The sequence below is a fragment of the Eptatretus burgeri genome, chromosome 1 (assembly GCF_056783735.1).
Source record: "Eptatretus burgeri isolate ZD-2024b chromosome 1, Ebu_testis_v1, whole genome shotgun sequence".
Classification (NCBI taxonomy): Eukaryota; Metazoa; Chordata; class Myxini; order Myxiniformes; family Myxinidae; genus Eptatretus; species Eptatretus burgeri.
Genome location: NC_140961.1, coordinates 75,055,893 through 75,082,706, shown reverse-complemented (window position 1 = coordinate 75,082,706; position 26,814 = coordinate 75,055,893). Strand labels below are relative to the sequence as shown.

Here is a 26,814-nt window from a genome sequence, read left to right as displayed (position 1 = left end):
ATCAAAACTCACGGAGCTATACTCAGGACAGACAGACAGACAGACAGACAGACAGACAGACAGACAGACAGACAGACAGACAGACACACAACAATAACGAATATAGTGGTCACGTATTTTTTTCGTGAAAATATTTTTTCGTGAACCAATATTTACACATAGTACATTCATTGTTGAGGGTTTCTTTTCGATTTTGATTGAGTCTGGAAAAAAAAAATGCATGAAAGTCATTTATTGCTGTTAAACTCAACATTTCACCTGCTTTAAACAAACAACATTTACCACTGCTAAAGCGACAGTTTGAAACTTTACAGAAAATGGTTATCAACTATAAATGTGCGTTTCAAAAAACGGGATTTGTACCCTCTTTGTCCCAAAAAAAAATTAACCATCTTCACTCGTATGTTTTGCTAACCTTATGGAGAAATACCGCAGTATTCAATCAATGAGGGTGCGAATTGACTCAGTTGGTCTAAACGTCCCACTATCTCCTTTATTTTACATCATGAGTGGGCCCATTGTTCCATTGGACTAAATGTTTTTTATTGGTCTTCAGGCCTTGCAGCATACCTGCCTGCTGTTCTGCTTGAGCATTAGCTCAAGCGATTGAGCATTAGCTCAATCATAATGATGCGATTATTATTGTGGTTGTAAATATTTTTGGTATTAATTAATATTCATGCCTTGGTGGAAGGACCTGTGAAGCTGCTCTTTACACCTGAACATGGCAAGCAATTAAAACATGGGAATTCATCTGGGTTCTTTGTAATTAATTGATGTAATCAACTCGGGAGGTCCTGGCGATCATTTTGGTAGATCACATTCCACATCAGAATGCTCAAGTAGAACTCCACAAGAAACACACACACACACACACACACACACACACACACACACACACACACACACACACACACACACACACACACACACACACACACACACACACATACATACATACATACATACATACATACATACATACATACATACACACACACACACCAGTCCTTGAATTATAGTAAGGATTTGTTTTAAATTATTGGTCTCATCCTCATTTTGCATATTTATGCACAAATGTTTGTTTTAGAAAACTTTATTTCACACTAAGTGTCATTCAAAATGTTATCTAGGAGGCACGAAGACCCCTTTTGCCAGAGGGCCCACAACACGGTCAGTCCGCCCCTGGGTCGCCTATCCAAACTCAGCAGTCGGGAAAGCAGTAAACTGGTTCGGCACGTCACTGTACTGTAAATCCAAAAATGACTGAAAGATCTGCAAGGCTCTAAATCCAAGATGGGGGGGGGGGTTAGTGTTCATCAATTAACAATATCCTTTTCTCTTCACAAAACTGGCCTCTGTGGACAGGTGGCAAGAAAGAAGTCATTACTGAAAAATACCATCTCAATGCTCATATAGAATTTGTGAAAAAGCATCTTAATGGCACTGCAGGCATGTGGAGAAAAGTAACTTTTTGATCTAAATTCAAAATGCTAGATCTAGCACAACCCTCACGCTGCACATCGCCCAGTCAACACCATCCCTACTACCAAGCATTGGTGGTGACAGCATCATGGTATGGGGCTGGTTTTCATCAGCAGGGACTGGCAAGCTTGTCAAGATAAAAGAGACAATGGAAGGTGCAAAGTACAGGAGAATCCTTGATGAAAACCTGCTTGAGTCAGCCATGAATCTGAAACTAGGCAGCAGAGTCACATTTCAACAGAACAATGATCTGAAGCACAAAGCTAAAGCCACACTGGAGTGGCTGAATAAGAAGAAAATAAATGTTCTTGAGTGGCCCAGTTATGGCAAGACTTGACGAAATTGCAGTCCTTCGACGACCTGCGATTGAAGGAGACGGCTTTATCCACGAGAAAGGAGTCGGTGACAAGGAGATATGATCGAGATGTTTAAGATAATGAAGTGTATAGATAAAATAAGTGCAGATGAATTATTCAACAGAGTGGACAGTGATAGGACCAGGGGCCATAGCCTGAGAGTAAAGAAGAAGAGAGTTAAGATGGTAGTAAGGCAGGGAGGGGTCTTTTACTCAGAGAGTAGTTAATGCATGGAATGATCTTCCTGGAAAGGTAGTGGCAGCAGAAACAGTAGTTAAGTTTAAATTGGAAATAGATAGGTACCTGGAAGTTATGAAGATAGAGGGGTAAAGGGATGTTGGCAGGACTTTTAGGTAGCTTGAGCATTGATGAGTGATTGTGTGCATGTGTACGGAGTATTGGTGGGGGTCTCATCAAGGGGTGTGGGTGGTTGATGTGTGTTTTTCACCCAAGAACTGCCTTCCTCTACTCCCCTCCTCACCCCCCCCCCCAACCACGGGAAAAAAACTCCAAATATACTGCAAAAAAAAACAAAAAAAGCAGCGTTTTGCATTTTTAACCTCCGCCATCTTCGAAGATGGATGGAGGTTACTGTTTTCACCCCTTTGTGTTTGTTTGTTTGTTGGTGAACAGTATTCCGGAAAAACTCCTCGACGGATTTCGACGAAACTTGGTGGGGGGGGGTTAGGTATGGTCCAAGGATCATGCCATTAAATTTTGGACTTGAGCCCCCCCCCCAAAAAAAATTGTTAGAGAAATTTTTTTTTTTGCATTTCTACATGTTTTAAGTAATTTCCAACCCCCCCCCCCAAAAAAAAAAATTTCGAGAAAATTTTTTTTTTGCATTTCTACATATTTTAAGTGATTTCCAACCCCCCCCCCCCCCAAAAAAAAAAATTTAGAGAAAAAAATTTTTGCAACTTTTTTTTCAACAAAATTTCGATTTCTTTTTTTGCATTTCTACATGTTTTAAGTTATTTCCAACCCCCCTCCCCCCCGCCCCCCAAAAAATGGAGAAAAGAACTATAACTGTCAGCACTGTTGACATATTTAATGAATAAGATATAAGGTTCACTTGAGTGACCCAGCAGTATTGGCGGCGGAGGTTTTGCACTCTCCCGAGTGCTCCCCCTCTAGTTCGTTTTTATATGAATTGGTCCAGTGTTGATGTGACTCAGGCATGATGGGCCAAATGGTCTCCTGTGTCTGGATTCTTTGTGATTCCTTGTGTTTTGTAAGGAATCCAACTCCACAGGCACTTCCTATTGCCCCATTGTGTACAGCACACAATAATTTTCTCACTCTTAAAATCTCCCCTTTTCTTCTTATTTTTACAAAGTTCTATTTTATCCCATCTAATGTTGATGAGTAGTTCTTTCCAGGTTGTCAGATTTTCTTCACCAAATTGTGTTCAATATACGTGCACAGGTTCAGTATCCATTGGGAGCCTCTTCAAACCCTGAGATTTTTAGCACACTCTGCTCTCTCCCCCCTTATCCTGATTTTTCCTCTACTGAGTAGTTTGAGAGCTGCAGGGAACAGGCCTTATTTTCAGACTGTGATGTCATATTTAAGGTGTTTTAGCATACTCTCCACATGATTTTGCCATTTTGGGTTAGCCAGGGAACTTGAATCTCCACATTAACAACAAAAAAAAAAATACAAATCGTTTTTGCCAAAACAGTTCATAGAGCTTTGGACTGTTGATAATATGGTGATCAATGTTTTTAAAATATTAGATTGTCACTGTTTATGGGAAAGTAAAATGGCCTTTGTCAAAATTCATATCTTTGAGGTTTTTTGCCACAATTAAGTTTATAGAGATGGTGATGAATATTTTTGGTGGAAAACTGTTGCTATATGTCTGCCCCCTTGGTCATTTAGGAGCTTATGGGCAGCTCGGCTTGGGGGATCGGCGGAGCCATGACGAGCCACACTTTGTTTCTTTTCTTCAAGAGCAGGGTCTGCGGCCTTGTGCTGTCACGTGTGGATCCTGGGCAACTTTTGTACATGTTGACAACAGCAAAACCTCTGCATCGGACATGGTTTCACCCATGCAAGATGGATGTCTATAGTTCCTACATGGAATTAATGTTTGGTTTCCTGCAAATTGTTCTTTGTCGGTCCTGGAATTATGTATGAATAGTCATTTGTAATGATTTAATGTACCATACTCTTTACAGAGTGTTGGTGCTGCCTCAGAAGTTTCTTGGCACAGGTAATATGGGTGTTTTACCATTGCCTTCCCATGATTGTTTGTCTGTGCTCTGTCCTTTTTAATGCAGAGCACCAAGGAAGGAAGCAGCATGTACCATTTCAAAAGACTTTGATATGACTTGGCTGGGATTTGAACCACCAACCTCCCAGACCTATTGGAGCGGACAAACAAACGATTATGCTGCTACTGAGTCTGGATATAGTCATTATTTGCATTTTATTTATAGCTTGAACGAGTAGAGAGGATTGAATAATCAATCAAACTGAGCTTGTACTCTGTAGTTTTCTTGCGTATGGCAGCTTTGGCTGCTAGACGTCATTTCTTGGATGTAGCTGTCATTTCTTGGAGCGTGGCTGTGCCACCGATGCTGTGCCCCTCTACCAGTACACTGGTACTCATTTTGGCGACCTCGGAAAGATGACAGGTTGAGTCAACCCCATCTGGTGTTAATTCAGCAGCCAACGGGGCTCGAACTCAGGACCCGAGGATCCTAAGCCAGACACCCTAACCACGAAGCCAACACAGATTGTACTTAAGAAGTCTCCTTTGCATGTTGCATCTTGTAATTAAACATGTTCCCTTTTAGTCATTTTCTGGAACAGAGTTTCTAGTATTAACTTTTGCACTATACCAGGTGCATACGTAAGTATATATAACGACCTTGTCATCAAGTAACTACTTTTTAAGTTCCACAAACAAATTGCAACATATTTTGACAAGGATATATATATATATATATATATATATATATATATATATATATATATATATATATATATATATATATATATATATATATAAATAATCATATGTGCCATGCTCTGTACAGAGTCTGGTCTGCTGAAGTAGTTTGTTGGCTTTGGTTCCAATCCTGGATGAGGCACCACTCCAACACAGGAAGCCAGGGCAGGAATTTGGCCATGGTGCCATCGACAACTCCCCTCTTCGTGAAGGACCTCCATCAGTTCGTCCTTACCATACACCCAACCTAACCACAAAGTTTCGTCCGAATTTGTCCATAACTTTGAGATATCGTCTTCAGCTTTATCACTCAATGGTGAAGAACCACTTCAAAAATATTGGATTTGGATATTCACCAAAAATCTAATTAATGATTTCTTGTCACACATCCAATCTGTCCACCAAATTTCATCTGAATCCGTGTGCAACTTTTTGAAATGTTTTGATCGCAGACAAGCAGACAGGGGTTAAAACATAGCCCCCGTCCCGCTTCAGTGGCACAGGTAATTAGAGGATCCGGTTCCTCACCAAAATCTAATCAACGCTTCCTTGCTATACTATACACCCAACCTTTCCACCAATTTTCATCTAAATCCGTTCATAACTTTTTGAGATATCTTGCTCACAGGCAGACAGATAGGCAACAAAATGGGTGAAAACATAACCTCCGTCCACCTTCGATGGCAGAGGTAAAGATGATCAACAAATCAACGTTTTTTTAAATGAGACAGTCATCTTTTTGGAAAACCTTACAGCCATGCATGTGTCAAAAGAAAAGATAAAAATGGATAAACCTGTACTGTATATGATTCTTCTATCTAAGCAGGGTTTGTGTAAGATTATTGGTACAATAATCTAAAGCGGAAGTATGCATAGTGGTATGAACTCGTGTGCATGGACACCGATTCTTTCATATTAGAAATAAAACTGAAGATGCTTGGAGGATGCAGACACCGACAACACATCCAAATAACTCCCTTTTAATAATGAGATCAAAAAAGTAAACAAAATTTGAAGTTGATTTCGGAATAATAAGTCACCAAGTTCATGGCATTGAGATATAAAAATATATACGCCTTTGAGACGATAGAAGAGAAGCATTCATGTAACCATGAACAAAGGTAATCAAGAAAGTAGGAGTAAATGAAATGTTAAATTTCCAAAAGTATGATGATCTTAAATTAAAAGGAAGAATATATGATGAATATATTTTCAAAGTTTTAAAATATATATTATACTATCAAATACAACCCGTTTTTTTGCTGCTGGGTTTATTGAAAAGGGGGGGGGGGAATAAGGGAAGGGAGGGATAGACAAGAGGGAGAGGGGAGGGGGTGGAGTGAGGAACGAGGGGGCGGGTGGGGAGAGCGTTTCCTCACCAAACTTCGCTTTTCACTCCAGGAGGAGGGGGGGGGAAGTGGGGAGGGGGTTTGGAAGGAGGTTCTCGACTTGCGTTTGGGAGTGGGACTTGTGGAGAATGGGAGTGGGGGAGGGGGGGTCGTACAGGATTGAACAAAATGGGATACGTTAAAATAGCACGTTAATACAGCACCTGGAGACGTCCATGGGGAGTGGAGAGGGAAGGGGGGTTTGGGAGGAGGTAAGCATGAGGGAAGGGAAGGCGGCGTGAGGGGAAGCGAAGGGTGCTAAAACGCACCCAAACAGCCACATTTTCTTTTTAACTGCCAGGTTCTACATAAAACTGGGTGGGAGAATTTAAAACCCACACCATTTACCTGGCAAGGGCCTGCCTGCATGTATGCATGCTCACACATGCAGCAACATTTGCACCCCTCCGGTCAGCTCTCTTCAGATCTGATTTGTACATGCTACCCTATGGGAAAGCCGTTTTAAATTTAAAACTAAACCGTCACTCCTGAACAGAGGGGAGCAGTGGGAGAGAGAGGGGTAGTGGTGGAAGAGGAGGGGAGAGAGAGAGAGTGGAGGGGGAGTGAAGAGGGGGAAGGAGTTTGGCAGATGTGACATCCAGTTTAACATCCATCCGAGGGACGGGCACACACATTGATTAATCACCCCACCTGTGACACACCAAGATGACAGTTTATAGCTAGGTTGGGATTCAAATCCCGGGGAGACAGCTTAGAGGTAAGTGTGCTTACCTATTATATAGGCCATCCTGCGAGCCATATATGAAATCATATTCATCTGCATGACACTCATTGATGTTTTTTTCAATCAATAATTTTGTAAGAAAGCACGTGATGTCCAAATATAAAACTATTTTTACTAAAGATTATTTACTACTTTGCAGAAGAGGGAGATATAATGTTCCTTTCACAGTGCAGTCCATGGACTTGCAAGCATGGTAAGAGTGTTTATATTGGTAAAAGCCATTATATACGTGAGGCATCGAGGTGGAGGAAAGATTGTATCGACCGTAGGACTAAGGGGGAAGGACTAATTTATGCATTAATGAAGATAGGGAACACCATCAATATAAAAACAGATATTTTAAGTTCCGCCACTTCTGTTGTTGGAGATGGGTGCCCTAAACAGCGTGCAAGTCGATCTAAAGGAATGAGAAATTACAAGCAACCGGAGTTAACACATGAAAACATCTAATTGTCTCTGCAAGAACACCAGAAAATAATTTTTCTATGAAGCTCATATTTTAACCGATTATAGAAGTTAGATCATATTTTTACCATATTTACCACACTTCAAATACAAATTAATGGATAATTGTCTCAGTCATAGAAAATACAAAGCAGATATCCAGAGATGCGATTCAAGTAAGTCGATTGCTGCACACAGGTAGTTTGATGAAGAATCAAACTTACATAATGTCAGGTCTTGAATATATTTTGCAAGAATCAAATGAGGAAAAAGCTGTAGGTTTTTTTTCTTGTTATTATTTGTCGCCAGTTATGTGTTGACTGACAACAAAGCCAGAGCACACTAAAGAGAGCTCGAATTTCAATCCACTGCATTATTTATTCAGTTGGGTAATCTGGTTGATCTCATTACAACCTTTGTAAAGTTGCATTTTGAATTGTCCATCGTTCAAAACTTGACCAAATACCGAGTGATCATATTATATGAAAAGGAGAAAAAAGCAAAAAAACCCCGATAACATTCCATATACTGTACATATATATATGTATATATATATATATATGTATATATATATGTATATATATATATATATATATATATATATATATATATATATATATATATATATATATATATATATATATATATATATATATATATAATATATAGTAGTGTATGTTTGTTTGTCATCTTATAACTCGAGAACTACACATTATAGAGCAAAACTTAAGGCATATTTGGAATCGGCACGTCCCAGAGGTACTCCAGCACATCTTAGATGTTTACAAAAACTGAAAAAAAATCGTCGATTTTTTTTTTGGCCGTTTCAATTTTTCTGCCGCAATTGATTGATTTTCCGCGTCGTGACTTTTTAAAATTCACAACCTCATCAAAATAGGACAAAGACAGACCAGTGGATGGACAGCCAGTGAACGTTTACAAAGTTTCTGATCAAAATTTGACTTTCTGATTTTAGATGCCCCAAAAAAGGAAGAGCTCCATTGGTCCCAAGGCAGCTGCAGTTAAGTGAAAACACACGAAGAGACAACAGGAGACTGAAGAGGAGTAAGATGCCAGGCGAAATGAACAGGCACAGCGGCAACAGCACCAGCGCCAAAAAGAGACTGAAGAGGAGCGATCAGCTCGGCTCAATGAACAGGCTTATCAGCAACAACAGTGGCGAGAAAATGAGACTGAGGAAGAGTGTGATGCAAGACTTGAGGCAATGCGTCACCACACTGCAGAAGCACGAGCACTGGCCCGGGCACAAGAGCACAATAATGCCAACAGGGTGGCATTCACGTATGACCTGGCTGACCCAACATCTCATGCAGACATCGGCCGAATGGACCAAGTCTGCACCCACTGCTCTGCTTACAAGTTCAAGGGAGAGACCAAGGGTGTGTGCTGCAGCGATGGAAAGGTCGTCGTTGAGCCCTCTCCTGCCCTTGCTGAAGGAACTTCTCTCAGGCGAAGGTCCCCTCAGCCAGCACTTCCTTGACGTATAATGGCAGCTTTGCGATGACGAGCTTCGGGCACAAGGAATCTGAAGTCCAGGGCTGGAACCCGAGCTTCCGGATCCAAGGTCAAGTGTTCCACCGCATTGGCAGCTTACTCCCGCCTGAAGAGGGCCAGCCAAAGTTCCTACAGGTCTACTTCCTGGACTCGCATGCCAAGGAGCTGTCTGCCAGGAACCACAGCGGCCTCAAACCACACATCCTTGACATGCTCACAAAGTGGTTTTACGAGAATAACCATCTGGTCCATGAGCTTAAGACTGCAAGAGATGTACTTGCAGAAGGAGGCAACTCTGAAGAGTGCCAGATCATCATCGGAGAGAACAAGCGACCGCAAGGAGAGCACACACACCGCTACAACACCCAGTCTGCACCAGAAGTCGCCATCCTAATGGACAATGAGCCAACAGAACCCAGAGACATTGTCCTCAGACTTCACGATAGGGCAATTAAAAGAATCAGTGAGCTGCATGCATCTTATGATGCACTCCAGTATCCCATAATGTTGCCATATGGAACAGATGGTGACAGCATCCATCTGGTGGCCAGAACTGCTCCTGGACAGGATGGACGAAAACTCACACAGCTGCAGTACTCCAGCTACCACATCATGGTGAGAGAGGGCAACCACATACTGCAGATGCGACAACTCTTTCAGCAGTTTCTGGTCATTGTCTACTCCAAGATCGAGACAGAGCGACTGGGCTTTATCTGCCGGGAGCAAAAGAACTTGCTTGCTGATAACTACGGCAACCTCCGTGACAGCCTCATGGCCAGCGATGGTGACCCTTGCAATATTGGACAAAGGGTGGTCTTTCCAGCAACATACACCAGTGGGCTGAGGTAGATGCATGAGAAACAGAGTGATGCCATGGCCTATGTGCGTCGCATGGGAAGGCCTGACTTCTTCATCACGATGACCACGAATCCCAAATGGACCGAGGTCCAGGAAAACCTCCTGCCAGGACAAGAGCTTCACGATCGCCCAGACATCATTGCCCATGTCTTTTGCCAAAAGAACAAGAAGCTCATGGAGCTACTAAAGAAGGGAGCTTTTGGGAAGATGAGAGCCTTCTTGTACACCATTGAGTACCAGAAGCGTGGTCTTCCTCATGCCCACATCTTCCTGTGGGTCGCTCCAGAGGACAAGGTCAAGCCCAAAGACATTGACCTGGTCATCAGTGCAGAGATTCCCGACAAGAAGTCGGTTTCCCGACAAGGTTTCCCGACAAGATTCCCGACAAGAAGTTGGTGAAAGTGCACCAACTTCTCCAAGGAGCAAGATCCACAGCTGCACAAGATGGTAATGCACACATGATCCACGGTCCACGTGGAAACCTCAACCAGAACAGCCCTTGCATGAAGGACCGCAAGTGCTCAAAGGATTTCCCAAAGCCATTTCTGCAGAGCACTGAGCAAGGAAATGACAGCTACCCCAAGTATCGCCATCTCAAGCCAGAAGATGGTGGTCACACCGTTGAGATATAGATGCGCCAGCAGAGAAAACGGGCGGTACAGGTAGTCACCAACCAGTGGGTGGTACCCTACAACCCGTTCCTCCTCCGCCAATTCAATTTCCACATCAACATTGAGATCTGCTCCAGCATCAAGTATATCACAAAGTATGTCACCAAGGGGACTGATCAGGCAGTGTTTGAACTGCAGCGAGCCAATGAGGAGGCTGGAAACCGTCAAGTGGATGAGGTAGCTCAGTTCCAGAATGCACGCTACATCGGCAGCAGCGAGGCAGTCTGGAGGATCCTGGAGCACCCAATTTCCGAGCATTTCCCTCCAGTCATTGGCCTAGCCGTCCACCTCAAGAATTGCCAGCGAGTCTACTTCAATGTGGACAATGCCGTTGAGAGGGCACAGTGACCACCACCAGCCACTACGCTGACTGCCTTCTTCGACCTCTGCAGTCATGGCCATTTTTCCAAGATGCTCAAATACCACAAGGTGCCCGAGTACTACACGTGGGACAAGTCGTGCATGAAGTCGGCTTGCTGCAAGCGAGGAGAGGTGGTCGAAGGTCCACATGCAATCTGGAAGGCTCCGGCAATTGGCCGCATCTACAGCATCAGTACGAGGCTGAGTGACTGTTACTACGTTCGACTTCTCCTGACTGAAGTTTGGGGCCCCTCCTCCTTCACTGCTCTGAGAAACGTGGATGGCCAGGAATTGTCCTGTGAAGCCTGTCTCGCAAGGGGACTCCTGGAAAATGACCAGCACCTCCACCTTGCTATGGAGGAGGCAGGCATCAACCAATCTGCACCAAACCTCAGGAGTCTCATGGCAGTCATCCTCACCACCTGTTTCCCTAGCAATCCACAGACACTCTGGAATCAGTTCTGTGACCTCCTCTCTGAAGACTACCTGTTCCAGCACCATCACAATGTTAGCAATCCTGATGCTGACTACAATGAGGAGGTCTACAACCTTGCACTTTGCTCCCTCGAGGACAAGGTGATCATGATGGGCGGCCGTCATCTCAGTTCGTATGACCTACCTACACCAGGGAGGGGCACAGAAGATAGGCTCGAGAGAGAGAGAGAGTACTTCAGGGAAGTGGACTACAACCAAGAGCAGTTGGCTGTCCAGGCTGATGACCTCCAACAGCACCTGACAGATGACCAGCGTCAGGTCTACAATGCAGTTCTTGAACTGGTGCAGCAAGGTAGCCTCATCAATGGCAACAGAAGCAGCAACATCATCTTCCTCGATGCACCAGGAGGCACAGGCAAGAGCTTCGTCATCAATACGATACTGAAAAAGATTCGCTCAGGAGGCAAGATTGCTCTTACTGCTGCGTCCAGTGGAATTGCCACAACACTGCTCCAGGGAGGACGAACGCTGCACAGCACCTTCAATATCCCACTCGACACGCACCTCAAAGAGCAGCCAACATGCAGCATCAAGCGTAGAACAGCATTGGCCAAGGTCATCAAGGTTGCTGCTGCCATCATTGTGGATGAGGCCCTGATGACTCACAAGTCAGCCCATGAAGTTGTAGACCGCACACTGCAGGACAGCACAGGAGTCCAGCAACCAATGGGAGGCATCCTCACACTGCTCTGCAGACACTTCCGGCAGATCCTTTCAGTGGTCAAGAGAGGCACCAGATCCAACATTGTCAACGTCAGCCTGAAGACGTCCCACCTGTGGCGCCATGTGACTGTCAAGCACCTGACCATCAACATGCGAGCTCACCTGTCTGTCGATGAAGGGGCCACCAACTTCTCCAAGCTGCTCCTGGAAATTGGCAATGGACAGATCCCATTTGCAGTTGAACTAGACACGATCGCAATTCCTCCTGGACTGGGCAAAGTCGTCTCCACACTGGAGGAGCTCAAGGCTACCCTTGCTTGACCACAAATGGAGTCAGGTCTGAGTGGCTGGCTGAACATGCAATTCTCTCTCCGCTGAACACCAATGTCAATCATCTCAACAACTGGCTCATGGGAGAGTTCCCCGGCAATGAGAGGATCTACAAGTCTGTGGACAGTGCCATCTGCGACGAGGAGGCAGTCACTTACCTTGTTGAGCTGCTCAAATCCCTCGAGCTGTCAGGAATGCCACCACACCTCTTCAAGCTGAAACTTGGTGTGCCCATCATGATCCTGCAAAATATGGAGCCACCCAAGACCACCAATGGCACACGCTGCATCATAACCTGCCTGCATGTCAATGTCATTGAGGCCACCATCTCCTGTGCACCATACAAAGAAGAAGTCGTCCTTCTGCCGAGGATCCCGCTCATTCCATCCGACTCCGAGCTGCACTTCCAGTTTCGCCGACTCCGGTTTCCCTGCAAGCCATGCTTTGCAATGACGATCAACAAGGCTCAATGTCAGATGTACAAGGCAATCGGTGTCGACCTCTCTGTCCCGTGCTTCTCCCACGGCCAGCTGAATGTGGCTGCCTCTCGGACCGGCAGCGCAGTGAAGCTCAGCATCCTGGTACCCAACAGTCAGACACTCAATGTGGTCTACCCCGAGATACTAGAGCACTGATGACGACCACTGACAATGGCAAAGAAATGTGAAATGTGTCCAAATTAAATGTGATATATATATATATATATATATATATATATATATATATATATATATATATATATATATATATATATATATATATATATATATATATATATATATACATATCACCACAATTTACCCCTTTCTTATCCCTATTTTTTTTTCCCCGGGCAATGCCGGGTACTCCAGCTAATACATATATGTATGTATATATAATATATGTAAATATATGTATGTGTATATATGTATATTGTTGTGGTTCTCGGAACCGCAAGCATTCAACAGATAGGTGTCCCAAGATAGTTATCCCATTAATGTACGTGTCGTTAGTTCCCCACCTTTTGTCTCGCGGGACAGCAGGGAGTGCATTGCGTTGGGCTATAGTTAGGTTATTAAATCATTTTTCCCTTTTATTTTATTCCCACCTTTTCTTTCCCACGGTGCCTTCTGCCTCGCTTGCTCCCCTCATCTCGCTTACCATAGTGTGACGACCCATGGTACCCTCCTCAACGATCACTCCTGAGCCAAAATCCCGACGTGCACTTTGGGCTGGACAAGCGCTTTTCGAGCTTCCACCATCTACTCCAAACCAGACATGGGCGGTGAGTCACGTACGCTTAGCACCCGGGTGGGCGGAGTGTACCAGCGTCTGGCCGAAGCCCGGCCCAGGAAGGCGGACCATGTGAGGGGTCAGAGCCAGTCAGAATGCCCGACTCGGACGATGACGTCGTATTCGGAATGGCCTCTCCCCGAACCTTGGGCTCTATAAAGCACGGAGAAATCCGTGTAGAAAGGAATAAAGGAATTGAGGAAGAGGGAATTGAGGAATGAGGGAATAAAGGAATGAGGGAATTGAGGAATTGAAGGAGTGAAGTGTGTTGAGAATGGTCGAAGAAGTTAGTGTTCCTGCATCTCGACTCCGCCCACATCTTGCCTCGACGGCCCGCCTTCTGTTCCTCGTTTACACCCACACAACCTCGCGTCCTGCTTTTCGACCAAGCCTCCGACCTGGTCCCACCTACTGCTCCACCCTCGCCCTCTGGACTCCTCCCTTCTCCATTAAAGCTCCTCCTGTTCGGAACACGATCTCCACACGTGCGGCTGTGGCCAGAACAACGTGGCCATTGTCGGGTGCCGCACCACGGAGCATCCCTCCCCGAAACACCCAGGTACCAAAAACTATAACCTCAACTCCCTCCCTCCCTGACTGAAAAAGTCCCTTTTTCATTGGGGTTTCTTCTTTTTCTGTGTGTGTCTGAGTGTGCTGGTGCCTGTCTGTTAAGTAAGCCTGAAGAACAGTGTTTCTCAACCTTTTTTGTCCCACGCCCCACTTTGATTTTCAAAAAAATCGTACGCCCCACCATGATTGGAGACACTCCAATATATACTACATATAAGGAATTCCCCTTGACGAAAAGCGAGTCATAGTGACATAACAGCGTTGAATTGATCAAGGGCACGCCTTAACGGTGGATTGGCTACAAGGGCGTGGTGAAGCAGTTTTTAGTTATGACGTTATGAGGCATCAGTCGCAGCTTCAAACTTTTGAAAATTTGAAAGTGCAAAGCTATGAAAGCGATCATATATTGATTAATTAATTCTGAATCCTCATGCCCCACCAAAATATTGCCATGCCCCACCTTGAGAAACACTGCTGTAGAAGATCTTTTATTGTTGTCACTGTTAATAATCTCACGTCAAGTCTGCACTGTGTCTACTTTATTAAGTTGCTTGTATAATTGTTGCACCCCCCCACACCCCTCTCCTCTTTCCCTGCGTAACATACCCAATAAACCTTTGTTGTGCCACATGCTTTTCCTCACTTGTTGTAAATAAATAATTGTTGAAGAAATGTTCCCAGCTCGCCTTTGTCTTTTCCCTCATTGGTCCAGCATGGTTCGAATCCAGGTTTAGCCGGGTCTTTATTCCCAACCGTACGTTCCTTCTAGCCGGTACGTCCTTGGCAGTGTCGCTCAGCTGCATCCGATCCGGAAAGGTGATCCGATCCGGTGGAGTGATCCGGTGAGGACTAGGCGTACCGAGGGCGTGGTTCCCCTGTGGTTAAATCGCGTGATTAATTAGGTAACCCAATTCCATAGGCGGGAGGACCCTAGGTCACGTGGTTGAGTTATTGGTGTCTACGGTCAGTTAACGACTGCTGCATCACGGAATTATCCGTAAGCGATGGCCTACAATTCCGGGGAGTCTGGTGGGAATCGATGTAGCTTCCCCCACCTCGTGGTCTTCTCACCCAACCCCGCCTGCCCGCAACAACATATATATATATATATATATATATATATATATATATATATATACATATATATATATATATATATATATATATACATATATATATATATATATATATATATACATATATATATATATATATATATATATATATATATATATATATATATATATATATATATATATATATATACATATATATATATATATATATACATATATATATATATATATATACATATATATATATATATATATACATATACATATATATATATATATATATATATATATATATATATATATATATATATATATATATATATATATATATATATATATATATATATATATATATATATATATATATGTCCATGATTTTAAAGGCTCTGCTGATGAAACTGTTGCATAGGCTCCACCTAATTTTTATTTTATTTTTGTATACCTTGTCGAGGCTCGTATGAGAGCAACGCACACACAGCAAGGGGGGCATGAGACAAGAGGGGTGGGAGTGGGAAGGACAAAATAGTGGGGAACAGAGACATTAGGAGATGTGTGGAAGGGAAAGGGATGGGGCGGGGAACATGGGGTGTACAAGATGGACATTACAGGGACTTTCAGGAAGGAACACAGGGAATTTGAAGGAGGCGGGGTTGGGGTGGATTAACGGGGGAAGATAAGATCAAGGATTTGGATGGGGGACGATAAGAGGTGGTGGTGAGCAGCTGTTTTGAAGGCTTGGAGGAAATAATGGGATCTAACAGAGTGAGGGAGTTTATTCCAAAGGTGGGGAAAAAGAGGAATGAAAGAGTGAAGGTGAGCATTGATCCATTATTTTGGTAGTTTTACCCGAAGGGGGTTGTTGGCAGACCTTGAGTGCCCTGCGGAAATATGGTGTGGTCAAATCACAGGGGGAGCTAGACCGGAGAGGAGACAGTTGAAGACAGAAAGACCACCGACGTGCCTGCGGTGAGAGATTAGGCCTGAACATTGCAGAGCGAAAGTCCCGACATCTCTGTAGGATTGTACTGCAGCCAGGGTTGGTGAAAGGGTTTCATAGATAATCTTAGCAAACTTTCAGCTTTGCACTCTCTCCCCCCACGCCACAACTTACAATGAACTTTCAAAAATGCATATTGTGTGTTCGTATGAATGAAACTTCTGCACTTTTAGTTAGATTTATTTTACAAGGAAAAATGTGAATCTGATACTGATTGTATATTCTCATTGTGCTGCACTTTTAATCATATGCTCAAAGAAATGTGCATTATGTGTAATGTGGATCGTTGGACATTGTACTATGGTCCGATGATCATTATAATTTAGAATGTCATTTTCCGTGCTTTAAATTTTCCAAATGTAGAAACAAGTTCCTTCAGGTGAATGTTTTCTGCAGTTTCATGTTATATTGACGAGGTGGATAGCCTAACAAGTGTCTGTTGCATCATTGAGGAACGGATGTATGTTTTGATCAACTTTAGCTTGGAAAAGCTTCGTTCACCATTGGCCACAGAAACAGGGAGGGCGAAGAGGATGTGGAGAGCCATAAATGTTTTGGGGATATTATCTGTGAGGTTATTTTTACAAACAAAGTTCAAAACATGTGGTTGCACCAACGTTGGACCTCGTCTTGCGATGGTTGGCATTTCCTGTTGAACCAACCTCCATGTTTCTTCAATGTCATTCTTCCCTCCAGGTCTTAAAGACCTCCAGGTCCCTCCAGGTCTTAAAGGTCTTAAAGTTCACCAAAATCTTAGATCATCCAATTGGGGAACATGTTTGTGAAGTTTCCTCTCTATCTGTCCAGCCATTCTGGAGAAGAGGATTTCTAAAGGTTTAAGGGGAAATCCAATATGGCTGCCAAACCATGTGACCAATGGTGTCAGAGGTAGGATCGTTTTTTTTCCTCATGGATAGGTGGTCATAGCTATAAAGTTTGGCCTCGATCTGTTCAGCCATTTCAGAGAAGAAGGTTTTTGAAAGTTTAAAAAAAAACAATATGGCTGCTGAACCACATGACCGATAACATCAAATTTTTCTGTTGACCAATTTATCCTTAGATGAACTTCGAAAATTTACTGATCGGATGTAGCGTTCTACGTATGCAATTATGATGTCATTATGTAGGCACTGATGGCATCATACAAAAATACGACCACTGGACCTGCAAGCTTATCTGAGACCTGGCCTGTTGTTGTAACCCAAATTTGGTAGCATTCCGACTGGTGGATCCGGAGAATAAATTTTTTGAAAATTTACTAAATCCACCAATTTGACCTACTTAAAGTTACTTGACTGGAACGAGCTTCGCATACCTGTTATCGATCAGGAGAAGAAGGTTGATGTCAAATTTCAGCCGGATCGGCCCAGCGGTTTGATTGGAGAAGTAAAAATAGTACACGGGCAGAAGGCACGACGGTGGCAGACGGCACTAACAGCATGATGACAATACCTTATCTGGAATTCCAATTCCAGATAAGTTAAAAAAAATAACCCTTATTCCACATGCCAAGTACTTTTTTTTTTTTTTTTTTTTTTTTTTTTTTTTTTGTATACCTTGGTCGAGGCTCGTATGAGAGCTAACACACAACTCACAGCAAGGAGGCATGAGACAAGAGGGGTGGGAGTGGAAGGGACAAAACATTGAGGAACAGACACAGGTGAACTGTGGAAGGGAGAGGGATGGGGATGGGACGGGGAACATGGCGAGGAGAAGATGGACATTACAGGGACTTTCAGGAAGGAAAGCAGGAGAATTGAAGGAAGTGGGCTTGGGTGGATTATCGGGGGTAGAAAAGATCGAGGATTTGGATGGGGGAAGATAAGAGGTGGTGGTGAACAGCTGTTTTGAAAGCCTGGAGGGAAGAATGGGAAAGAATAGAGTGAGGAAGTTTATTCCAAAGGCGGGAAAAAAGAGGAATGAAAGAGTGAAGATGAGCAGTGATTCGTGATTTTGGTAGTTTTACCAGAATGGGGTTGTTGGCGGACCTTGAGCGCCCTGTGGAAATGTGGTTGGGACAAATCGCAGAGAGAGAGCAGGGGGGCAAGGCTGGAGAGGAGTCGGTAGAAGACAGAAAGACCACCGACCAACCTGCGGTGATTGAGTGAGAGGCCCAAAGACTCAGCTTCATTGCGGGAGATGCCAATGATCTTAAAAGCCCTGGTTTCGACAGCGTGAAGTCGAGAAAGGTGGGAGGCAGGAGCACCAGCCCAGAGGGGAGAGCAGTACTCCATCAGGCTACGGACAAAAGCTTTGTAAGTAGTCAGGAGCTCAAGAGGGCCGAGGAAGGACTTTGCACGACGGAGGATTCTCAGTCGGCGACTGGCTTTTGAGGCAAGGTTGGAAATGTGACTTTCCCAGGAAAGGTCATGGCAGATAGTGAGACCCAGAAGCTTGAAAGAAAAGACTTCTTCCAGAGGATTGTTGAGAAAGTGGATGGGGGTTTTGTAAACGGTCCTTTTCGAAGAGACATAGTGAGAGTGTGAGATTTGTCTGGATTGGAAAGACATGTTCCACGTGTTGGACCAGTTTGTGATTTTATCCAGATCTGCAGTGAGCGAAGAAGCTGCTGCTTGCCGGTCTGAGGGATGACAGATGGTACGGCAGAGGGTGGAGTCGTCGGCAAAGAGAAATAGAGGATTTTCCAGAGAGTCCGAGAGATCATTGATGAAAACCAGAAAAAGAACAGGGCCCAGAACGCTACCTTGAGGAACTCCAGCCTGCACAGGAAGAGGGGATGAAAGAACTCCATTTAGGGCCACACGTTGACTGCGACAGGAGAGGAAGTCTGCGAGCCATGAGTGGAGATGGCCTTGGATACCATGGGAAGAGAGTTTGGTGAGTAGGGCAGGGTGCCAGACTGTGTCAAAAGCACGTGATATGTCCAGGGATACGGCTCGGATTTCCTGTCTGGCATTGAGGACCTCCATCCATTGATGGGAGAGCAGTAGCAGCATATCCAGGGTAGAGTGACCTGGTCTGAAACCAAATTGATGATTGGAAATCAAGCCATTGGAGAAGAGGAAGGATTTCATGTCTGAAGCAATGATGGATTCCATAACCTTGCTGATGATTGGGAGAAGGCTGATTGGTCTGTAGTTACAGGGATCTGTTTTTGCACCTTTTATATGCAGGGCAGTGATGTTAGCAGAATTACAAGCAGATGGCAGATGACCTTGGGAAAATGAGAGAGGGTGAATAGAACAGAGAGAGGGTGAGCAAGAGCAGAAGAGCAGGCTTTGAGGACACGTGGGCTGATGCCGTCTGGACCGGTTGCAGAATCTGACTCGAGGTTTGAAAGCAAGCTCTCCACCTTGTCAGGAGAAAAGGATACAGAGTCCAGGGACAGTTGGGTGCGACTGGGTAAAGTGGGTAGAGATAGTGATGGGTTTGGGACACAAGATTTAGCTGCAAACACCGAGTTTAGACATTCAGCTTTATCACGTGTGGAATCAGCAGTGCGGCCATTTGAGGTAAGGGAGGGGATGGAGGGGGAACATACACCAGAAACAGATTTGATTAAACGCCACCAGGATTTTTTGAGGAGGGAGAGAGGTTTGAGAGTTCAGACTTGAGATGAGAAAGATGTTGTTTTCTGGCTCTCCTGAGGGTAGATACACACTTGTTCCGAGCTTTGTGGAAAGAACTGAGATTGCTCTCAGTTGGGTTTGCTTTCCATGAGGCAAAGGCAAGTTGTTTCAGGACAACTGCCTCACCACAAGCTTCAGTAAACCAAGGGCGGGAGGAAGGGTAAGACAACTGAACACGAGAGGGGATAAATCTGTGCATGAGGGAGAGCAAGTTTCTTTGAAAGAATTCCCAGGATGAGTTGATGTTTGAGAAAGTAGTGATAGGAGACCAGTCTGTAAGTTTGATGGCTGCTCGAGACCCTGCCAGTCGGCTTGATTGAAATGCCAGACTCGACGGCGGTGAGGTGGTTCTCTGATGACAGCCAGAGAGATGTCCACTTTAACAAGGACGTGGTCAGAAGAACCAATTGGAGCGAAGGAAGAGCAGCAGATATTGTCAGGGAAATTTGTCAAAATCAGATCCAGAAGAGATGGAGTACCATTGGTTGAGATCCGGGTCGGGAAGTTGACCGATTGAGTCAGTCCCAATGAGTCACAGAAAGCTTTTGCTGATGTCCCATGGCAGGTGAGAGAGGTACCCACACCTAGCCAACTGGCGTGATGACAATTGAAGTCGCCACATAAGAGGAAGAGAGAGTTTGGATGAGAAGATAGAAGATGGTCCATGTTTTCGGAGAGTGAGGTGTAGATGGAGTCATCACTGTTCGGTGGACGGTACAGTACGCATATAAACATGAGGTGGGAGTGGAGGGGAAGCCGAAGCCAGAGGTATTCCTGGGGGTGTGGGGGAGTGAGAGCAGTGCAGGGAGAGTGAGGAATAGAGTCTTTGATGAAGAGAGCAACACCTCCACCAGGACGAGGCTCAGGTCTGTCATACCGTAAGAGGGAGTAACCAGGGAGTGATACTTGGGAGTCAGACACGTCTTGGGAGAGGAAAGACTTGCCTTGTGCCATGGTTTAATTTTTTCCATGGTGTGGTTTTGGAGATACAGAGGTTCAAAGTTTTTCCTTTTTTCCAACATTGCTGCCACACCACGTGACCTATAGCATCATAATTATCATTGAAACATTTCACATGAGTAGTTGCTCTTATGGTGAAAGTTTTGCGTCAATCTGGCAGGGGGTGCCAGAGAAAAATCATGCTTACGTTCTGTGCGGACAAACAGACAAGCAGATCCAAATGCAATACCCTTTCCTCTGACGAGGGTAATAAACGTATTTGCAATGATAATGAGAGCGGCACTCGGTACAGTGCGTACCTCTGCCAGACTGAATGTATACGTTTTGTATCCCAAGTTTTGTCATAATCCGTCCACAACGTTTTGAAATATCATGCTATTCTTACTATAATTTACGGACCGGTGTTTGTTCGGTGTGTCCTCCACAACTCCAAAACCATGAAACCTCATGGTCTGAAACTTTGTGTGCATACCAAGGGAGTGCATGAATGAAAACTGGTTGTTTGGGTAAATTTAAACATTCCTTTTGAAGATAATTAACGACTTCCCTTCATGAAAGGCTTATCCTTGGTCAGCCCAACTTCACCTTCCATGGGTCTTTGGTGCCATTTTGATTCTGCCGACGAAAGCCTTGCCTTGGAAGCACGATCTACTCTCACGGACTAACAGCAGGATGGCCAAGAGGTGCACACACACACACACACACACACACACACACACACACACACACACACACACACACACACACACACTGAGCAATGTAGCCTGGGTTTGAATGTCAACTAAGCTATAAACTGTCATGCTGGTGTTTCACAGACAAAGTTTCAGGTCATGAGGTTTCATGGTTTTAGAGTTGTGGAGGACACACACACAGTGTTGTCAGACCCTGCTATTCGTGGGGTATACATTCCTGGAGGGAGGAGAAGGGGTGTGATGGAGTGAGAGGAGGAAGGGGGTGGAGCGAGAAGAGGGAGGGAAAGGGTGGAGGAGGGAGGAGAAGGGGTGTGATGGAATGAGAGGATGGTGGGGTGAGAGGAGGGAGGAGAAGGGGTGTGATGGGATGAGAGGAGGGAGGGTGGGGTGAGAGGAGGGTGGGGTGGGAAGAGGCAGAGGAAGGAGTCGGAGGAGGAACTCTGCGTTGCCCGGCAACGCTGGGTACCTTTGCTCGTATTAAATAATGTAATAGAGGAAAGTAAGTGCATGATAAAATTTAAAAAAAAATAAAATGTATATATTACATAAAACAACTAGATCGGCACTCGGTAGAGCACACACCTCTGCCAGGATGAACAGTTTACATTTTCTATCCCACTGATGAGCCGGATCTGCAAACGAAAATCACAACTCGTGCACAACTTTTTGAAATATTATATATCGATTTTGGACCTATCTCTCAATATGAAGAATGACGAAAAAAACAATTCGGATCTTCACCAAAATCGAATCGATTCGTCCTTGTCACACACTCAGCCTGTCCACCAAGTTTTGTTCGAATCCGTCCACCAAATTTTGTTCGAATCCGTCCACAACTTTTTGAGAAATCCTTTTCAGACAGACAGACAGACATAACCTTCGGTGGGTAAGGTAAAAAAAATTGAACTGCATTTTGTTCGTGAATCTTGTGGCCCGCATACAAGGCTATAACTCCTTCACTTTGAGCCTCATTTTCCCCTTTTTAACGAATGTTATTCTCATATGCCAGGTAAGAGGAAGCCCCATTTTCTGTGCGGGTAAAACATCACCAGTAGACATACACCTTCCTTTTTAGCGGATGTTCATCGTGATGCTGTACCAGCTAGCATTTGTACTCGTACTACGGATTCATAAAGAATCGACAAAATGACCATTCTAACATCAACTCGAGCTCGAAATAACTTCAATGATGATTGGCAGTCACCATCTTGGTATCCATTCACCCAATAACTTAAACGTTAATACCAATTGGCTAAAGCTAACATTAATTATTGGATTAACAGAAATTTAAATCATTGGATGAACAGAAGTTTAAATCATTGGATTAACAGAAGCATTTCCTGCATTTTGAGTGTTTAGTAAGTCCTGTTTTATTGTTGTGATGCCGGGTTCGATAGCGAGGACGAATGCCAGACGGAGCAGTTGGGCCGTCTCCTACTGAACACCGGAATTGAAAGGTCGTCACCCCGGATAACTCGGGCGTCAACGGGTCCCTTGAAGGACCGTGGTCGCCAATATTTTGACGGCGTGAGGTTGGGCCCACTTGTCTATTCCAATTTACCTAAGTACTCATGCCGTCTCGCTACCGGGGAAGCCACACCCTCGGCCGACTCTGTCCGAACCGAGTCGCATGTACCGACTCGGGTCCGGCGTAACCGAGCGGGAGTTACCAGAGCCGTGCCGGTCCTAATGACAACCTACGGCCCAAACGGCCTCACTACTTCTCAAGCCCGCACCATGCTGGGTCAATGGTAGAAACGACAGGCAACGAACTGGAACATTTAACAGATATTTATTTACAATAGGGAGGGAGACACAGAGCAGAGTTATCCGAATAAAAGAAATGCAATTTACAATGAACACAGGCATTTAACAGTCTCTACTTACAGGATGGATGCCACACACACACACACACACACACACACACACACACACACACACACACACACACACACACACACACACACACACACACACACACACACACACACAAACACACACACACAAAGAAATGGACCCCATGGGTCTTTATTCGGCCCCTCAGCCCAGGAGGGAAAGGCGAGCTGTGGACCAGGGTCCTGTCGGTACCTGGCCGCCTCGTGCAGTGAGGCCCGCGACTGCACGTGTGGGACCCGTGGTCCGTGGGAGCTTGGATGGTGAGCAGCCGAGACTCCAGATTCTGCAACGAGGATACGGCGCCCAACATGGGGCAAAACAGGAGCAATGGGGACGAGCACAGACACGAACCCTTCTCACTCGACCAACCGCGCGACCACCAAAACCAAGACCACTTGAACCACGACCAAGACCGCTTGAACCACGACCAAAACCGCTTGAACCAAGACCAAGCCACCAGACCTACTGCTCACCACCCGACTTATTCCTGGGCGTTCTGGCTTCTCATTGGCTGGGGCGCACGTGCGATTCTCGCCCTTGGCTTATTGGGCAGGGGAAACACTCCATGCCCTTTTTTGGAGCGGGGCTCCGATCTGAGGCGATGGAAGCCCCGTCCACGTCTGTGCTCGGCACGCACGTAAGGAAGACCGATGGTGGCAAGAGCGAAGGAGGATGTTGTTAATTCCAACTAAAACATAACTCGCAGCGCAAATACGAAATTCCCATTAGACATAAGGGACGGGACCCTAACTATAAACACATACTTATCGAAATAACTAAGCTTAGGGACTGCTGTCTGTTTGTGTGCAAATGGCTTCCAGATTCGTAACAGTATATGGTGTAAGCATGGTACAATCATCAGTACAGTCACATAAGAGGTAATCATTTATGACGAGTATGAATGAGTAATAATTAAATAGAAAAGGTTATTGTATGAGTGTCTGTTGTACATACATGTGCACTGCAGATATTTACAAGTATGTACATGTGTGTGAGCATGTGATATTGTAAGTTTAGTTTCATCCAAGTTCTCATAAACCTGCGATGCCGCTCTTGCGTATCTTCTTTCTGCTGCTTCTTTCAAACAGCACATGGCTGTGGGTCATATCATTTGTTGCAGGCGTATCTGTGCTGCTGATGCAGTGCCCCCTGTGGGTTAGGTGCAATTTGATCATTGTGCTAGCGAGACCTCGCTCACTCTTCACGAAGGATACCATTGGATCTTTAACGTCCCCACAGCTAATGCCGGCAGACGACATGCCCAGTTTAACGTCCATCCAAGGGACAGACCACGCATTGCTGAATCACCCTGCCTGTGAAACACTGGGACGGTAGTTTATAGCTGAGATTTCGACATTCAAGATGGTGGTGAGCAGCTGTCTTGAAGACCTGGAAGGAAGAATGTGGAAGTTGGTTTCAGAGGCTGGAAAAAAATAGAGGAAAGAATGAGTCGAGGTGAGCAGTGATCCTGGAGTTTTGGAGTTTCATCGGAAAGGGATTGACGGTGGACTGCATGCACCCTGCGGAAGCCTGGGGGGGAGGGGGGTGGGGGGCATACCACAGACAGCAGAGGGTGCAAGACCAGAAAGGAGGCAGTACAAGACAGATAGACCACCGACCTGTCTGTGATGTCAAGTTAATAGGCCCAGAGACTCAGCGTCATCACGGGAGATTCCAACAATCTCGAAGGTCTTTGTTTCCATGGCATCAAGTGAGCAAGGTGTGAAGCAGGGTAGCCAGCCCATAGGAGAGAGCAATACTCCACCAATCTGCAGATGAAGTCCTTGTATGTTGTATTATGTAGATGTTTCCTAATTCCACGATTTTTTTTTTGTCTCCCAAACCAAGGATTATGGAGGAGGAAGTATCTATAAGTCACGGGTACTGGGCTATATCAGATTTTGTTTAATTGTGAGTGAGAACCTGCATAAATATTTCAAACAAAATCAAAATCGTCTCCACCACACTCCAAACAATTGGTATTTAATTTTCACAATGAGCTGATACTCCAGGTCCCCCGCCTTTTGGGTGGTATGAGGAATTCATCCGTGTAATATCAAAGTTAAATCTTGAACGGTTTTTGAAATATCGCGTACACAAACCAAATCACCGAGATGGTTGACATGGCAACGTAATTCAGCCAATGACAGCCGTTATCTAATCAAGTTGACATAATGTCATGAGGAATAGATACTTGCAATGTAGTGGGGCAACTTAGCTAAATATAGCATAACAATTGTGCATTTTGTGAGGAAAGCACCAAATTTGGCACACTAGTAGCCAATCATATTATGAACAGATTTGGATATTGGGCCATCTCAAATTCAGCCGCTGATGGCTGTGGCAGCCATTTTCCACTGCCATCAAAAATTTTGAGATTGCCCAATATCCAAATCTGTTCATAATATGATTGGCTACTAGTGTGCCAAATTTGGTGCTTTCCTCACAAAATGCACAATTGTTATGCTAAGTTGCCCCACTATTGTGAAAGACAAATGTTCAACGGTTTTTGAAATATCGCACAGACAAAAGTACGCGTCGACGGATGATCGGTCGGTTGGTTGTTCGGACGCGGCTCATCTTAATGTCTCCTGTCTCTGAGCTTGTCGGAGGGATGGAGGACAAAAATTCTGGTTTAACCTCCCTTAAGTCACCGGAGAGACTGCATCATCTCAGTTTGAAATTTATCTTTTCGATGGATCTCACAAAACTTTTGTGTTTGCGTTGAAAATCTGGTTCTTTTCTTTTTTTCCCCTTGTTTGTTGGCGTGCAGCTATTCCGAAATCTATTATTAATGATGCTGTCGTTCCATAATGCAGAGGCAATGGCAACTTGATCCACTGGTGTGCTCCGAATGAATTCCTCCACACCTTTCGTACTCTTTAATCACGTGGTGCTGGCAGAAGCTTGTATCTCGCAGAGAGCTGCAAGAGTTTCTGCCAAGTAAGAGGACAGCTTGCGTGTGCAGAGGAATTCATCCAATTTCAGTAATCTTTATGTCCGTGTCTTTTTCTTTCCCGATATTTGTTTTAGCTTCTGCTCAAATCAGATTTGTGAGCTTGGTAAGATCCAAAATTAACAAACCTCCCCCCCCCCCCCCAAAACCTCAGCTTCTTCAGGGTGCACACAAATAAATATATGTGAATATACATTTGATACTGCAGGTGTTGAACACAAAGCACTCGTTTCAAAAACAGAATTTTGGCCAAAATATGTCTACAGACGTGAGTGTGAAGATCGATGAAGATCTGAAATGCCTTGTGTGTCTCGAGGTATTTTCGGACCCCGTGCGATTGGCCTGCGATCATTGCTTTTGCTTAACCTGCCTCCAGCAGCTGTGGCATGGTCCAACAACCGATGAGAGCCAAAATCGCTCCTGCCCTGAATGCAAGCGCAATTACCAGGTACCTGTTTGTCTTCCTACCTCCTCAATGTCAACACCCTCATTTCGACCACAGATATTGACCCCTCGCCATCTCAGCTTTGACTATT

At 44.7% G+C, this 26,814-nt stretch overlaps 2 protein-coding genes across 3 annotated transcripts in view; both read left to right on the top strand.

Annotated features, from left to right (window-relative positions):
- Positions 1 to 4,648, top strand: part of RCCD1 (RCC1 domain containing 1) — a gene marked incomplete at its 5' end in the record, with an annotated part of 74,353 nt that extends 69,705 nt beyond the window's left edge. Inside the window, one exon of the mRNA XM_085855987.1 lies at positions 3,726 to 4,648. Coding sequence (XP_085712113.1) covers positions 3,726 to 3,916 — 191 coding nt within the window. The remainder of the gene's footprint in view (positions 1 to 3,725) is intronic.
- A 21,108-nt stretch (positions 4,649 to 25,756) lies between these two features.
- The window catches only part of LOC147034767 (putative E3 ubiquitin-protein ligase TRIML1), a 28,589-nt gene continuing 27,531 nt past the window's right edge, over positions 25,757 to 26,814 (top strand). For both annotated transcript variants that reach the window (XM_085888568.1, XM_085888558.1), the window contains exon 1: positions 25,757 to 26,726. In XM_085888568.1, the coding sequence (XP_085744694.1) occupies positions 26,535 to 26,726 (192 nt within the window). In that variant the 5' untranslated portion in view covers positions 25,757 to 26,534. The remainder of the gene's footprint in view (positions 26,727 to 26,814) is intronic.